We start from the raw sequence: 15667 nt of genomic DNA, 5'->3' as shown, positions 1-15667 counted from the left end.
AATGAATTTAGAACTATGAGTATGTCTTCTTTGCATTGACATTTTGACTACAGGCTTGATTCTCAGGTTATTTTTCTAGGAAGAGAGACCAAGCTGTGGTTATCTGTTACTTGAGTGGAACCCAGGATAAATTTTCCAGACTTTGGAGGTTGTTATAGGAGATACTAGCAGTGACAGACTAGTTCGTATGTAGTGATGCAATCTTTCTAATGTGTCCGTGTGCTAGACAAAGGAGATTACACCACATGGGCATGATGAACTTGAGTTATATGAGTGGGAAAGGCTATAATGTGCCCCAACCTCAGGAAAGAGGGTACACTGCCTAGCTCTGTGAGGAAAGTAAACCCTAAACATGCATAAGAGAGACCACGGTTGCACTCAGTCAGATAATCACCCCTCTGATAATTCTGTGGGCTGATGCACTAGTGCTAGACCCTATGCCATACCAGAGACAACAACACAGAGATAGGGGAACCTCTTCCAGTCCAGTCACATTCCCTTCTGACCCACCTTCTAGGGAACACATTCCAGTGGTGGGTGGAGCTAGAGGCAAACCTGGCCAGAACAACAGATGAAACTCTTACCTTTGTACAGCAGGTGCTACATTCTAGCCATGCAAAAGTCAGAGGTTTATATGGCGGAGGTTTGACTCCGAACTCCACCCACTGCAATAGCACAGCTACCTCTGTCAATGTAGGTAACACTTCACACTGTTTCAGTCTCATAAATGAGCACAACCGCTATGTTCTCTCTGTCCCCTACCCCGTACCCCCCACGTATGCAGGATATAAGGGACCATGTACCTGTATTGGCATGGCAGAGGTTTCAGACTGTGGTCTATGAGCTTCATTCAGGCGATCCACAGCATGTCCACATTAAATATTCCTATCTACTGTAACTGCATTTTGATTGCTTATTTTATTCCTTATATTATATTGTATTACAATTTGAATTCTATGGAATGCAAGTGGTAATGCAAGAAAATGTAAGAAAAAGAAAAGCAATAAAAAGACAATTACGTATCATACAGTACCTAGCACAGCACATTACAACTGAGACAACAGTCCAAAAAATCATTAAATCGTGAGGCCCATTGCTAATTAGCTTACATTCCTCAGAAGACGACGGTGCCAGCTCTGGTACCACAGGGGTGGATCTAGACTAGGTTAGTTCAACCTAGGACCCACTGAAAGAAATAGGACGTTCTAGTCATGACTTAAGACCCACTGATTTCAATGAAAATAAAGTTCATTTAACTTAGGCTGCAATCCAATACACACTTACCTGGAAGTAAGTCCCACTGAACCAAGTGCAACTTATTTTGAGTAGACATGCGTTGGACCTGCAGCCTTAATCTGGATCCAGCCCACAGTGTACAACTGCTGCTAGAGAGCAGAGCAATTGTCTTTACCAGCCATCACTAGGGAGAGTGCAGTTGTTCTGAGTGACTAGGGATAAATCATGGCACAGCTGCAAGCATCTAGGCCAGTCTTTCCCAACCAGTGTGCCTCCAGATGTTGTTGGACCACAACTCCCATCTTTCCTGACCATTGGCAATGCTGGCTGAGGCTGATGGGAGTTGTGGTCCAACAATATCTGGAGGCACACTGGTTGGGAAAGGCTGATCTAGGCGCTTGGATCAAGAGAGGGGTATGGCTGGATAGCCGGTCTTTGTTTACTACTACAAGCTCATTTGTTGAGCAGGGGGTTGGACTTGATGGCCTTATAGATGTTGGCATGAGGCCTAGTAGTTTTCCATCAAGTCTGCAAAACTGTAACTAGGGGGAGTTATGTCTTAGCCCAGTCTGGGAACGGGCTGTCAAGGCCGTTGCTATGGTAACCATCTGATAGACTGGGAAAGTTCTAACAGAGTCTGTAAGTTGTGTTTTTCTTCTGAATTATGCCTCTGAACTGAGAGGTTATCTTCTGTGTTTACCCCCAGAGGGGGGGGGGGGTGACTGAAGAAACTCTACATGTATTTACTCTTAAGCCTTAAGCCATAATGTCTTAATAAAAGACTCTTAACATGCTCTAATGTTCTGAAGAAGTTTCTTGCTCAACTTAACTCCAACGTAATGTATGCTGTTTCACGCAACAACGCACACACGCCAACAGGGGTTATGGGCCCAGATCCACAGCACATTACACGGGAGTAAGTTGCTGGTCTGAACGGCAGACGGAGTTCCAGAGGGCAGCTTGATTGATTGCCCCTTCCAACTCTATTATTCTATGATTCTATGTTATGCAGCCAAGGTGTAACAAATCTTAGAGTTCTCCCTCTATAGCACATCCTCACCGTCTGATAAAGCAGACAGTTCTCTTCCTTTTTTTAAAAAAAACTTCAGAACATATGCACATAAGCTTGCTAATGTAGAAAAAAAATTATAGCTGCTTAGCATTTTATTTTGCAGACCAGTCTTATAAAATTTATTTTAAGCAAACACATTTTGGATTGTCGTTGCCTTCAGTTCTGGCCTGCACCAGAATAGCAGTAGTAGAGTGGTAGGTCACAGTTTGTGTTCTGTACTTAGAATCTAGTGCCAACTGTAATCACCTTGGAAGGATGTTCAGTATGTCTGGCCATTTAGCCAGACATGTTGCATTATAGACCTCCAAGTCAATAATGATGCCTCTGACTCTTTCACAATGACTATTTTAACAGATTGCAGCAACTACTGCCCTATGGGTAGAAATAAGATGCACAGACAAAATCCACCTTTTTTTCCCCACTAAGTGCAAACTGAACTTGCATGACTTTTAAAAAAACACAGAACCAATATTTGCATGATCTTAAGCATAAAGATATCCATGAGCTTTATGCACACACCTCATTTGCTCCTGCTTCACAACACCCTTAGTGCGAACGAGCCAGCCAGCCAGTTAGGAAGCCACAGTTAACCATAGATTCCTGCTATGTTTGACTTGGGAATTATGGTTAATAGCTTCCAAACAAGCCAGGAACTGGAAGCCGACTTCAAACCATGGCTACATTTTAGGGCATGTCGTTTACAAGAAGCTATGGTTAAATGTGGCTTGCTGGTTTATTTTGCCACTCTTATGGAAGGAGGAAGGAACACAGGAAGTTGCCTTATACCATGTCAGATCCTTGGTCCATTGAGCTCATTATTGTCTACACTGGCTGTTAGCGACTCTCCAAGAATTCAGATAGGGTCCCTCCCAAACCCACCTGCAGATGCCAGGTATTGAACCAACAATCTTCTGCTGTGCATAACGGCATGAAGCTCATGCATATCTCAGCTTATTAAGCAAAGATTTGATTGTGCGAACACAGTCAATAACTTTTATGTTACACAAAGGAATTGTCAAGGCACTTTTAATTAAAATCTACAGACACATCACTTTACTGTTTTGCTAAGATTGGAAAATCCAATCCCAACACATGTCATTAAGACCTTGTCGCCCCCTTTGCGTTCTTCGCCTGAAGATTTGGTTTCAATTTTAAACATAACCTGGAAATAACTTCTCAAATGTCGCAGAAACTCAATTCTAAAAAAAGAAAAGAAGGCAAATGTGAGTATAAACAGCTCAACTTATGCAACAGTTAAGACGGACAACATCTAGATTCTAGTAGCTTACAATATTTTTCAAAGAAAATAAAATCCACCCGATTTATAAAATTAGTCTCTTTTCCAAGATCGCTCAGCACAATATATAGAAAGTGGAAAACAAAAACACACACAAAAATACGTATCACAATTAACATTGCCATTTAGTTATGGCAACAGACTGCTGGAGGTGACAAACATTTATCAAAAGCATTTATCAGTCTAAGGAATTGCTTTAAAAATCTAAATGGGACTTCATAGTACAAATTCCACAATTTGTGGGATATGAAAGGATCCAAGATTTTCAGCTGGACCGACCCCAGGCATGACTGGGTCCTTAGACATCAGCTGGCCCCAGGCCTGCGGCGCCATACCCCTATACCCCCCCATACAGGCAGCATGGGGCTAATAAGCCCTCCCACATGCCCCACCTACCTCTTGTGTCGTGCAAATGATGTGTGCGCATAGGGAATGCCTGCCATCAACCAAGATGGTGATGGGGGCATCAGGCCCTTAGGGAAAATCCCACCGCCATCTTGGGTGATGGCAGGCATGCACTACTTGCACACATCATTCACACTGACAGGAGAGGTAGGTGTGGCATGCGTGCGGGCTTAATGAAGCCTGCACTGTCTCTACTTGGGGGTGCCTGGGAGCTCCCTCTCCGCAATCCGTGGCAGGGTCGGATTGCAGGATCTGACACTGCCACAGATCACAAATTGGGAGTGCTACCCTCCCATCCTTGGGGGCCCCTCTGTGCTGCAGGGCCCCTCAGCCAGGGCCAAACCTGGTCACCCTCTGGTGCTGGCCCTGATGTTTGGTATTTAGAATCAAGCAATTTTGGCATAGCTTTAAAGAATTATACATTCAATAAAGGAAACTTTTCTACTTTATTTTCAATTGTTGTACTATAAATATAAACTGCACAAATAAATGAAAAGTTGCAATCAATATACAACACAATCTAGCCAAAAATTAAGTACTGTTAAATCCCAGTGGTTTAAATTATTAATATATTATTTATATATTACCCTTCCTTTTAAGAGAGCCTAGGGTGGTACATAACATAATAAAAACACCACTATTTACATACAATATTTAAAACATCTAAGAACTACAACATCTCAAACAATATAATGCAAGAGCAGTTAACTGCACTGCTAGATTCAAAACGGATATATCTCACAAAAATTGAATAAAGATGAGTGTATTTTTAATTTTCTCAGTGTGATTTAAACTTGCACAACTTTGGCTGGATTGTGCTTGTATTCAGTTTGATAAATATCCCATTGCAATACATTAAAAACAGTTACATTCATAATATTTAACCAATCAAAACATTTCAGCTGTCAATATTACATAATAAATCTTGTTTCACTATTTTCATTACCCTCTACAGTAATTATTTTCCCCAGTTATTTTTTAAGGCGGGAATCCTATGCATGCTTACTTGGAAGGAAGCCAAATGAGCTCAAGAGTGAGTTACCTTTGAGTAAACATGCATAAGACTGCAACCCTAAAACCTAAAAAAGCACTTTAAAAATCAATAAATGCATATTGATCTATATTTAAGAGTCCTGAAAGAAAAAACCCAAGCACCAATACCTCAAAATGCCTGCATAAACATATGAAAGCACCCTGATTTAAGCAGAGAGAGAAAACTCAAATTCATATTTATCTTTTCCTCAGTTTATGACAGGCACATGTAAGAATTAAAAGGAAAACTAATGCTATTAACCTCACTCACCACACAAGGCAAAAAGTGAGTGCATTTCTACTAGCACCTTTTCATTGGTAAGTCTAGAATTACCGCCGCAGAGTTTTTGTTCTGTTCCAGAGATGGTTCTTTGTTAAAAGTGATTTAGGGTACAATCCAAAGTCCATCTTCTGCTAGCGGGTATCTGCAAAACAGTTGGGTCACCACTGCATCTGCAGCCCCACTCCTCATGGCAGCTGTGGCGGAAGGAGAGGATGAGAACAGGATGACTGGGCCTGATCCAGACCCAATTGCTGCATCAGCTCCAGTGGATCCTGGGCTGACTTAGCCCCCTCACCTTCAGAATGCTGGTGGACCGAAGGGAAAATGCTGGATGCAGCACAGATAGGTGAAGAGCCACCTCCACCTAATCCAACTCCCAGCCCAGCTTAAGGGGTGTGTGTGGCCTGCTCTGCCCATCAGCACAGGAAGATCCAAAAGCACTTCCAAGTATTCCTGGAGATGTCATTTTTAGGCAGTGGTTATTTTGTAACAGAACAATGTGTATTGTTTTGGTTCTTTTTATAAAAGAAATAATTAGCGGTGCCATTTTTATTGAATTAACCCTCTTCCGTCTCACACTTGGGAGAACTCAACTCAAGCAGTTCCTAATGTATAAACAACTCTTAAAATTTACACACGATGGGAAGACAAGTTGCTAGCACAGAATTTAAACAAAGCAAAATTATGAGGGGGGGAATGATACGTGTGTGTGTGTGTGTGTGTGAGTGAGTGAGTGAGAGAGAGAGAGAGAGAGAGAAACCTGAATTAACAATCTCCAACCCATTCTACACCACATTTCCTCCTCCTTCTCTTCCTGAAAAGCTCTTGAGCTTTTTGAACTCCGACTCCCTCATCCACCTTTGTGACCATCTGATGCCCCATTCCAACTACCTCCTCTTTCACCAATTATACGCAGAGACCCTTTGATGCATTGGACGGCATGCACCCCGTGGCTCCTCATGAGGATCTTCTGAATTGGGGTGAAAGGGTTTTAAAAAATAAATGACTGTCACCCTCTTCTCCTCATCCTCATTTTTGTTAGAAGAAAAAAGAAAAAGGGAGGTGGTAATAATGGTAATAGGTCCTGTTCCGCTGCTTTCAAGTATGGACATAAAGCAAAGGTAGGGAACCTTTTTTCTGCCAAGGGCTGCATTTCCTTGGAAGTAATTTGTCAAGATGCCAGATGTTGACGGGGGCAGGGGCTAGAACTAGAAGTAGGCAGAACCACTTCCTCCTCCCTCTCTCTCTCTCTCCTTCCATGCCCAGCAGGCTGCAAGGGAAGGGACAAGTAAGTTTGGGCCAGAGGTTTGAATTGATCACTTGCAGAGGGATTTTCTCTCGTCCACCTTCCATTTCTCCATTCGTTTTGCACCCCTGTGCATGAAATAGGCAGAGGGCTGTATATGATCTGAGTTGCAGGTGGCCCACCTGACACAAAAGTCTAGGAACCAATCAGTTTTCTTTTCAAGTTCCAATTTTGAGTCTTGGAGAGAGTTTTTTTCTGGTAGCAGCAGATTACTCATCATCATATTTGTGTGATGTCTTTCCACAAAAAATTGTGCTCTCAGAGATAGTGCAGGTGTTATTTTGTGGAAGGGGTTTACTTGCTCACACGAGTAATCTAATAATGTGATCAGTGGAACATGGAAAGCTACAAGTGTTACTTCTAAGGAGAGAGTGAGAGAGAAAATCACCTTGTTGATTAGATCCTGCTCTTGGAAGTAACCAGCACAATCTTCTGTGAGATTAAATCACTCCTATTATTATTATTGTTTTTATTTATACCCCGCCAGTTTTCCAAAACTGGAACTCATGGCGGCTTCCTGATAAAAAATACATATAATTAAAAACATACAAAATCTACATTAAAATAAGATTAAACTATTTCCAATATTAAAACGATACACACATATAGCTAAAAGAGTTCAAACTAGTTTAAAAATAATATAATAGACATTAGCAATGCCGCATCCTTCACGCCCTATCCTTAACAGCCTTCAATTCCAAAGGCTTGTTGGAATAGGAAGGTCTTTGCTTGTCGGCGGAAGGATTGCAAGGAGGGGGCCATCCTTGCTTCCCTAGGAAGGGAATTCCAAAGCCTAGGGGCAGCCACCGAGAAGGCCCTCTCACGCATCCCCACTAGTCATACTTGAGAAGATGTGGGTATTGAGAGAAGGGCCTCTCCTGAGGATCTCAGGGCCCGGGCAGGCTCATACAGGGAGATACGGTCTGATAAATAGCCTGGACCTAAGCCGTTTAGGGCTTTATAGGTCATCACCAGCACTTTGAATTGTGTCCGGAAACAGACTGGCAACCAGTGGAGCTTTTTTAACAGGGGGTAGTATGGTCCCTACTCCTATGTCACTTCTGCAAATATACCACTCACACGAACCCACTATACTGTTTATTCAAAGAAGTTCCTCAAAATGATGTCACCATTGGAACACGGAGCTCCAAGCATCTGTGACGCAAAATGCTCTGGTGGCGTGTGCTGTGTCTGGATGTGTATTCTATAGTAAGACTGTAGGCTGTAAGGAGATCTTTCTCCTAGAGATCACTTGCTCTCAGCCTTACAACGGATGACCCTTTGAATGAAGCTTGTTGGTAACTCTGGATGAGATCTCCAGACTAAGACCACACTTCTAAGGATTTCTGAACAGATACCATGTTGTTGAGTAACCTTTTTAGCATTTAAAGTAGTGCTGACTGAAATTAAAAACCAGGCAGTCGTGCTTATCAGAAGCAATTACAGGCTGCTGGAAGATTTAACCAAGCATCAGCACACTCATCTGAATTAAGCTTTACATAGTGTGATTCTGTCTGCATGCCCACACAGGCTATGAATGTAGGTTGCCTTCCCCTCTACTATGCTACCCCCCTCCCAACAAAACTATTAAAGAGATGAGAGAGGGATAGAAAAAGAGATAAATAGGATAGCAAGTCCTGCAGGTTTTATGTGACAATGTAACTGCTATACATCCAAAGAGCACTTTTTTTAACCTTCAGGAGCAATGGCATGTACATCACACCAACTGTAGAGCAGATTAGAAGCCCAGAGCATGTCTCACTGTACAAATGGGGCTATACTGATCATGCCTTTGGTGTCCCAATTCCTCTACTGATATCCTAAGGTTTTGTTTTGTTTAAGAGACGACTTGCTGTAAAAGAAAGTACATGTAGAGATGGATCCAAAGAAACACCCACAGAAGGAGGTGGGTATTATTTATTCAATTGATATATATCCTGCCCTTCCTCCCAGTAGGAGTCCAGGGCAGCAGAAGATGACTTTCCTGCCCCCTCCCCCCATGTAGCCTCCTGAAAAGCCTCTACCAAACAACCCTGCCCAATGGGAAGAGCTGTGACATGGGGGTGCTGAAGGAAAGGGGGGATCCCTGAAAATCCAAGGTACCTTCGCAGGCAGGAGCTATGCTCATGGAAGGTCCCTTGTCAGATTTTTTAGGATCACCATCAGCTCTGTTCATCAGGGTCCCCTGACCCTTAGAAGAGGTTTTTGTGGGGAACTTGGGGATGGGTGGGAATAGATGATTAACTATTGCTATACTAGTATGCCAGAGAGTGAAACTGCTCAAACAAGACAGAGATGCATCTTGAGATGGGGGAAGACACACAAGATCATTCCAAATTCTAGTCCAAGAAGATGGCAAAAGGAGACAGCAGCTAAGCAGAAATTATTCCTTTCTTAAAGAAAAACAAGGCCACCGAAGACAACGAGGGCTGACAAGGAAAGGAGGAAGCAACAGGATTGGTGTGAGGCATTTGGAGAAGCAAGGAGGTTTGCATCAAGCAATCTGAAACAGTAAGCATGTGGTGGAGACAATTAAAATGGCTGTCAAGCACAAAGAGCAGATCAAGGTTGTGCTAAACACCAGGCTCACTTGCTAATAGTCCCCCCACCCCATTGAGTGACAACCTGCATGACAGACCTCTCGCACCCTTCCAACAGATCAGCAACCTAAGAAAGAACAAAAGCATGATGCCTTTCCTTCAATCACCCCGTAGTCTTGTGGTTTCCTGTAACACCTATAAGTAGGCAGGCATTTGCTGGAAAAATGGGGATTAAGAGGCAACTGTCTCGCATCACAGCGCTTTCTCCTTGCTCTTCCCAAGAGTTTGACTTGAGTTTGTTACCAGACATCAGCCTATCCCACAGAGGAACAGAGAAAATTGTCAGTTTGCCCTTACTTAGCAGGGTCAGTTGTATCCTGCACTTTCACAACCCCAAAGGAAAGGAAAATAATTATTTTATTTTTAACAAGGCTCAAAACCAAAGCTTGAAATTAATTATGAAAATCCATGAAGGGGGAGGTGTTCCACGATATCTGTTTCTGAAGTATTTGTTTTTAAGATTGAAGATAAGAAACATGGGTAAAGGGGGGGACACCTTGAGGTAATATTGAGAATACTTCTCTGACCCTTTGGCCTTTGTCATTAAGGAGAAGGGTGGGTGTATTTGGGTATCAGCCTTTTTTTTTTAAGAAGTCTTTTTTGATGTCTTTTTTGGTAAGCTGTATTTAATTGCTTGAATTTCATATATTTGTTAATCTTTGTGAGCTGCCTTGGGGGCCTTCTTGGCCAAAGGGCAGCATAGAAATAAACTGTAGCTAACGTTGCAGGAGACCACAAGGCAGGGTAGGGAACCTGTGGACGCCCAAACGGGGCTAGACTCCAGCTCTCATCAGCTCTAGCCAGCATGGGCAATGGTCAGGAATGATGGAAGCTGTAGTCCAGCAACATCTGGAGGGCCACAGGTTCCCCAGACTTGTCATAAAGGAAGAACAGGTAGCCATGCAGGGCACAGGGCCACTACAGTCTTTTACAAATGCTTCTTTTTGAGTTGTTCATGAAGACTAGAAACTTCTCTTTAAAATACAAAAGGGGGATGGGCAGAATAAAAAAATCCAGATTCTATATCAGATCTCTGATTACACAGAGAAGTTTACCTAAAATTGCAAATGATAAACAGCTATAATCACAAGACTCAGACTGATGGATGCAATGTAACTGGCACTACGAATAGTCAGGAGAGGTCCAATGCCTTGAAATGCTAGTGGCAGTGGTAATGGGAAACACCCTCAGGTTATCCTCTGCCAGTTCTGGGAGAAGAAACCATAAGTGGGAAACAGAGTCCAGAAATGCTTAAATATTGCTTATGCTATTTGCTAACAATGAAACAAGATTGACAGAAAGTAAAGAATGGAAAGAGAACCGAGAGGCCTCGTCATTACAGCACTAAATTTTGCCTGAAGAACCCAGCGACAAAAAAAAAAATTGGGCCCATGCCAGAACATCAGAACACAAAAAAGATGGCAAGGGGAACAGCTCGTAACAGAGTCTGATAGGAAACCCCTTGCCAGACAGTAGAGGGCAGCAGAGAGAATACTGATCAGAATGTGGCAAAACGTTCCCCCAAAAGAGGAGAAGGGGAAGGGAATAAAATAAACCCTCTTCTGCATATTCCTTAAGTAAAACAGATTATCTTATTGATCTTCTTCGCAATATAAATTATTATTTCCCAGGCCATGTGGAAAGAGTCATGGCTGTGATTGTGTAATGTGAAATCAAGGGCACTTGAACATTTATTTTTTAAAAGGGGTGAGTTTCAAAGAGTATTATAGAACACTCTTCCCCCCTCAGTGGTAAGAGCATGTGGCATGCATGCAAAAGATCCCAGATTCACTCCCTGGCACCTTCAGGGAGTGCTGGGAGAGACCCATTTGAAATCCTGAGCAGCCACTGCCAGTCAGTGTAGACAATACTGAGGGAGCTGGATCAATGATCTGACTCAGCATCGAGCAGCTTCCTATGTTCAGCAGGCATTGACAATGGTGCAGACATTCCTTTCCCACCCAGCCTTTCAAATGTTGAGTGTTGGCCTTGTATTGAGAGTAACAGATGAAGGGATGTTGTGTACAAAATTGGATTTCTGAATTTTGACAATACTTTTACATCTGTTTCTATGTAGTTTTTTATATGTTGTGACCCACTCTGTGATCATTTTATAATGCAGGGCAGAATATAAATGTTACTTACAAATAAAACAAGCAGTCTGTCCACATAAAAATGTAAATGTACTGCCTTCAAGTCGATTCCGACTTACGGCGACCCTAATGGGGTTTTCATGAGGCTGAGAGGCAGCGACTGGCCCAAGGTCACCCAGTGAGGTTCATGGCTATGTGGTGATTTGAACCCTGGTCTCCCAGGTCATAGTCCAACACCTTAACAACTACACCACACTGGCTCTCGTCTGTCCACATACGTGGTAGCAAACTGAAGTGTGTGGCCAAAATATGCATGATAGGGAGTCGCAGCCATTCCTGGCCGTCAAATGAGTCTCTCTTTGTAACACAGGCATTTTCTGCATGAATTTGTTTCCTTTGCAAACTACACTTTTAGGGGTAGCAAAGCAGCTCTTATGACTGAGGGGAAAACACTGTCAGCTCTTAAAAACCCAGTGGGATGGGTTGTAGCACAGATCATAGTCCCGCCCCATGTCCCCAAATTTTGTGACCCTATTAACCAGGGGTAGAGAACCTCAACCGCTCTACCTGGCATGGGGGATTCTTCCCTGGCCAACCTCTGCTCAGCCTACTCAACCACCTCCACTCCTCAGGTCACATCATTCACTGGCCCTGCCTTCCACCCTTCTGGAGTGTTTTTGCTTCTTGCTTGCCTAGATGGAGGACACAGAGGTGTGTCTGAGACATGTGTACCTACTGTACAAAGGTAAAATTCACATCAGTTGCTCTACCCACTCTTCCCTCTATCCACCACTACTGACTTGTAGACCCCCAGAAGGTTGCCCCTAAGGAAATGTAGCCCTTGGGTTGAAAAAAGGTTACCTCATCCCTGCTATCAACTCATCTTGTGAGCCACTTTTTGGTTTTGCTTCCAGCCACACTCATAGGAGTTTGTTGGCAGGCCATTAGGTAGCTTTAATCTAAAGCAGAAGGAAGGATTAGCAACAATTGCCAGCCCTGGAAGCAACAACAATGAAGCTCTCACCAAGGCCTATACGTGTTGACTCCTTGCTTTCTTCTCTTCCCACCTATAAAATGATTCTGATACCAAAATCCATTGTTTGGTAGATGAATGGTCAGTTGAGAACAGCAATGGCTACAAGAGGTCATTTGTTGTGATGGGGACCAGAGGAAAGCGCAGCCACAAGGGGAATGTGTTGTCTTCCTTCCAGCTTCTTTTACATGCATTCAAACAACAGGCAAGTAGGGGTGACACATCTGACATGCTCCTTCATCTTGGCAGTCCTAAAAAATGGAAATGGACTGCCTTCAAGTCGATTCTGACTTATGGTGACCCTACAGGGTTTTCAAGGTAAGCGGTATTCAGAGGGGGTTTACCATTGCCTCCCTCTGAGGTTGAGAGGCAGTGACTGGCCCAAGGTCACCCACTGAGCTTCATGGCTATGTGGGGATTCAAACCCTGGTCTCCCAGGTCGTAGTCCAACACCTCAACCCAGTCTTTCCCAACCAGTGTGCCTCCAGATGTTGTTGGACCACAATTCCCATCTTTCCTGACCATTGGCAATGCTAGCTGAGGCTGATGGGAGTTGTGGTCCAACAACATCTGGAGGCACACTGGTTGGGAAAGGCTGCCTTAACCACTACGCCACACTGGCTCTCCGGCAGTCCTAAACAAAATGGAATTATAGTTTCTGTATCCTAACCGTACATACTGTTTGCCGCCCTGGGCTCTCACTGGGAGAAAAGGTAGGATATAACTCAAATAAAAATAAACAAATATATAATAATCAGCAACCAAGAAATCCAAGTTCTGCTGGGCAGACACAGTTATAAAAATACTATTATATGCAAGGAGAATTGGTTTGCAGAAGTGCAGAGTCTGCCCCACTTTAGTATAATGATTAAATGGGAGCGCTCAGGTAAACTACAGCTAATCCCTGGTAAGTGAAGCTGTCCCCATTTATGAATAAAGAATATAAAAGTGGATGATATTTTTAAAGAGTATAAACAGAAATCACTTACAAATTATTAGAATCAACAATGTAAGACTGTAAAATGCAAGAATGTATTATGTCTATATTTTAACTTTTTGTGATTTATGCATTTCTCATGATGTGCTGTTACATTTCAAACTTAAGCGGAAATTTAAATTCTATTTAAAGAATGAACCTATGGGGAAAAGTATATTCGATACTATTTTTCTCAGCCATGAGAAAATTCCTTCCCTTTCTCTCCACAGCTAAAACTGCTTCGTTAAGCCCCACTGAACTCAGCTGAGCTGACTTCTGAGCCGACAAGCATATGTAGGCAGAGCAATCCAACTCAGGGGAAGCTGGTGTAAGTTGTGCCAGCGCAAGAGAAGCCTGCATAAAGTTTTGTCGCATCCAATTGCCATTCAGGAGCCTCCGGGTTGGCTGAATGCCAGCTCAGTGGGATGCTGTGAGCAGGGACCAGAAAGTAAAAGCCTGCCCTCCTAAATACCCCTACCCGGGGAGTAAGTCCTCTCTGTGGACTTCTATTGTATTTATTTTCTTAGACTGACCTTTTTCCCGGCATAACATTTGCCTGAATAGAGACCTACACAGGAGCACTCCGAACCCAAGTTAGATGTGGCCTAGGTCCCCCCACCTCGGCCCCTCCCATGACATACCCCCAGAATGTCTATTTTTTGGGACTTAGGACGGCTTCATTTACATCGGTCTTGGCAGAGCCCCAGCTGAGGGACTTACTGAGGGACCAGGGATGCTCAGCTAGAGATCCGCTGCATCCAACTCCCCTCAGCCCGGCATAAACACCAGTTGGATTGTGTCCAAAGTAACCTTTAAGGCCATTATCTTGTGAGTCACTTTTGGTTTCATTTTAACGCACGTTTCTAACACTCGTGGGCATGAGACAAAGCTTTAAGAAGCGGCTAGCACAATGCTGGCATTGTACAAATTAAATGTTAGCAATGATATCTGCTAAAATTGTGAAACCAGGAGAAATCTGTGTTAACTTCTGGTTGGGGCTCTGACAGCTTGCTTACATCTCACCAGCAGTCATTAAAAACCCAATTCCATCAACACCCACCATGCAAGGGACTCTCAACACTTTCTTGAAAAATACACTTTCATTATTATGGTGTTTGTTAAAGTTCATGAAAAGGATCCCCAAGTGTTTCTTTCAAAGTCAGTGTGGTCTAGTAGTTAAGAGTGTTGGACTAGGACCTGGGAGATCAGAGTTCAAATCCCCACTAAGTCATGAAACTCACTGGGTGACCTTGGGACAGTCACGATCTCTCAAGCTAGTTGACCTCCCAGAGTTGTGAGGATAAGATACGTAGGGGGAGAACCATGTATATCATGTAATAAACAAATGTTGTACAACCTCTACATCCCCTGTGCTACCTTACCTGAGTACATATCCCCAACACTATGTTCCTTCACACATACACCTGGCTCCTACACAGATCTTTTCCCTGTGCTACTTCATCTTCACAACAGTCAAGGATTTGCAACTCCATTCTTCCCTGTCAGCAATCCCACTATGCCTTTGCTCTTTATAGATTTATTACCAATCTATTAAAGTTCCCTTGATCATCTTTGGTCAGTATTCAACAAAATAATTGCACTAGCGCTATGGGATTTTACCCTGCACCATCCCCAAATCTGCTCTGGAGGGTTGGGGGAACCTCTAGCACTGATTTAGGGGGTGCAAAGAAGAGAGGAGAATGTTCCGTTGTGCAATGAGAAATCCTTGTGCTGAGGGAACCAGCAACTTAGCTCTCTGTTGAATACACCCAAGACATACACAACTATTTGTGTACTCCGCTGACTGTTACGTTTTAAGAGTTGCTGGATTACCATCCTTGAGGATAACACTCAGGCTCTCTCCGCTCTCACTCCATCCTGAGATCTCTCCCTTGGCTTCCTAGGTAAGATGCCAAAGTTCAGCAGTAGTTTTCCAGTATATCACATCTCATTGCGATGGCACCATCATTCTTCAGTTATCACAGTACTGTACCTTTCACATATACAGCACCGGTACCATGATAACCGAAAAAGGACAGTTCACAATCTAGTTGTTTTAATGCTATGTTCAAATGAATATAGCAACCAGCATGCAATCGGAGGAACATTTAAACCAAAGCCAAGCTGTCTGTCCCCACCCCCCACAAGGCTGGATGAACAAGCCAATTACAAAGGTAGCATGAGACGTGTCTCCCAATATTCACATCTCATTTCCCAAGCCCAAAAGAATGTATTTTCCTTCTTATGAGCTGCTTTACATCAAATGCTTAAAACATGCACCTCCTCCCCCCGCCCTGCAAACAGCAAGTGGATCCCTGACATTTTGTGAACATT

General features: G+C 43.2%; 1 protein-coding gene across 2 annotated transcripts in view; it reads right to left on the bottom strand.

Annotated features, from left to right (window-relative positions):
- Positions 1–3318: 3318 nt before the first annotated feature.
- Positions 3319–15667, bottom strand: part of RCL1 (RNA terminal phosphate cyclase like 1) — a 36462-nt gene continuing 24113 nt past the window's right edge. For both annotated transcript variants that reach the window (XM_061629313.1, XM_061629317.1), the window contains one exon: positions 3319–3507. In XM_061629313.1, the coding sequence (XP_061485297.1) occupies positions 3357–3507 (151 nt within the window). In that variant the 3' untranslated portion in view covers positions 3319–3356. The remainder of the gene's footprint in view (positions 3508–15667) is intronic.

This window comes from Rhineura floridana, chromosome 1, assembly GCF_030035675.1.
Source record: "Rhineura floridana isolate rRhiFlo1 chromosome 1, rRhiFlo1.hap2, whole genome shotgun sequence".
In the NCBI taxonomy this organism is placed as follows: domain Eukaryota; kingdom Metazoa; phylum Chordata; class Lepidosauria; order Squamata; family Rhineuridae; genus Rhineura; species Rhineura floridana.
Note: the sequence above shows the minus strand (reverse complement) of the source record. Positions and strands in the feature narration are given on the sequence as shown.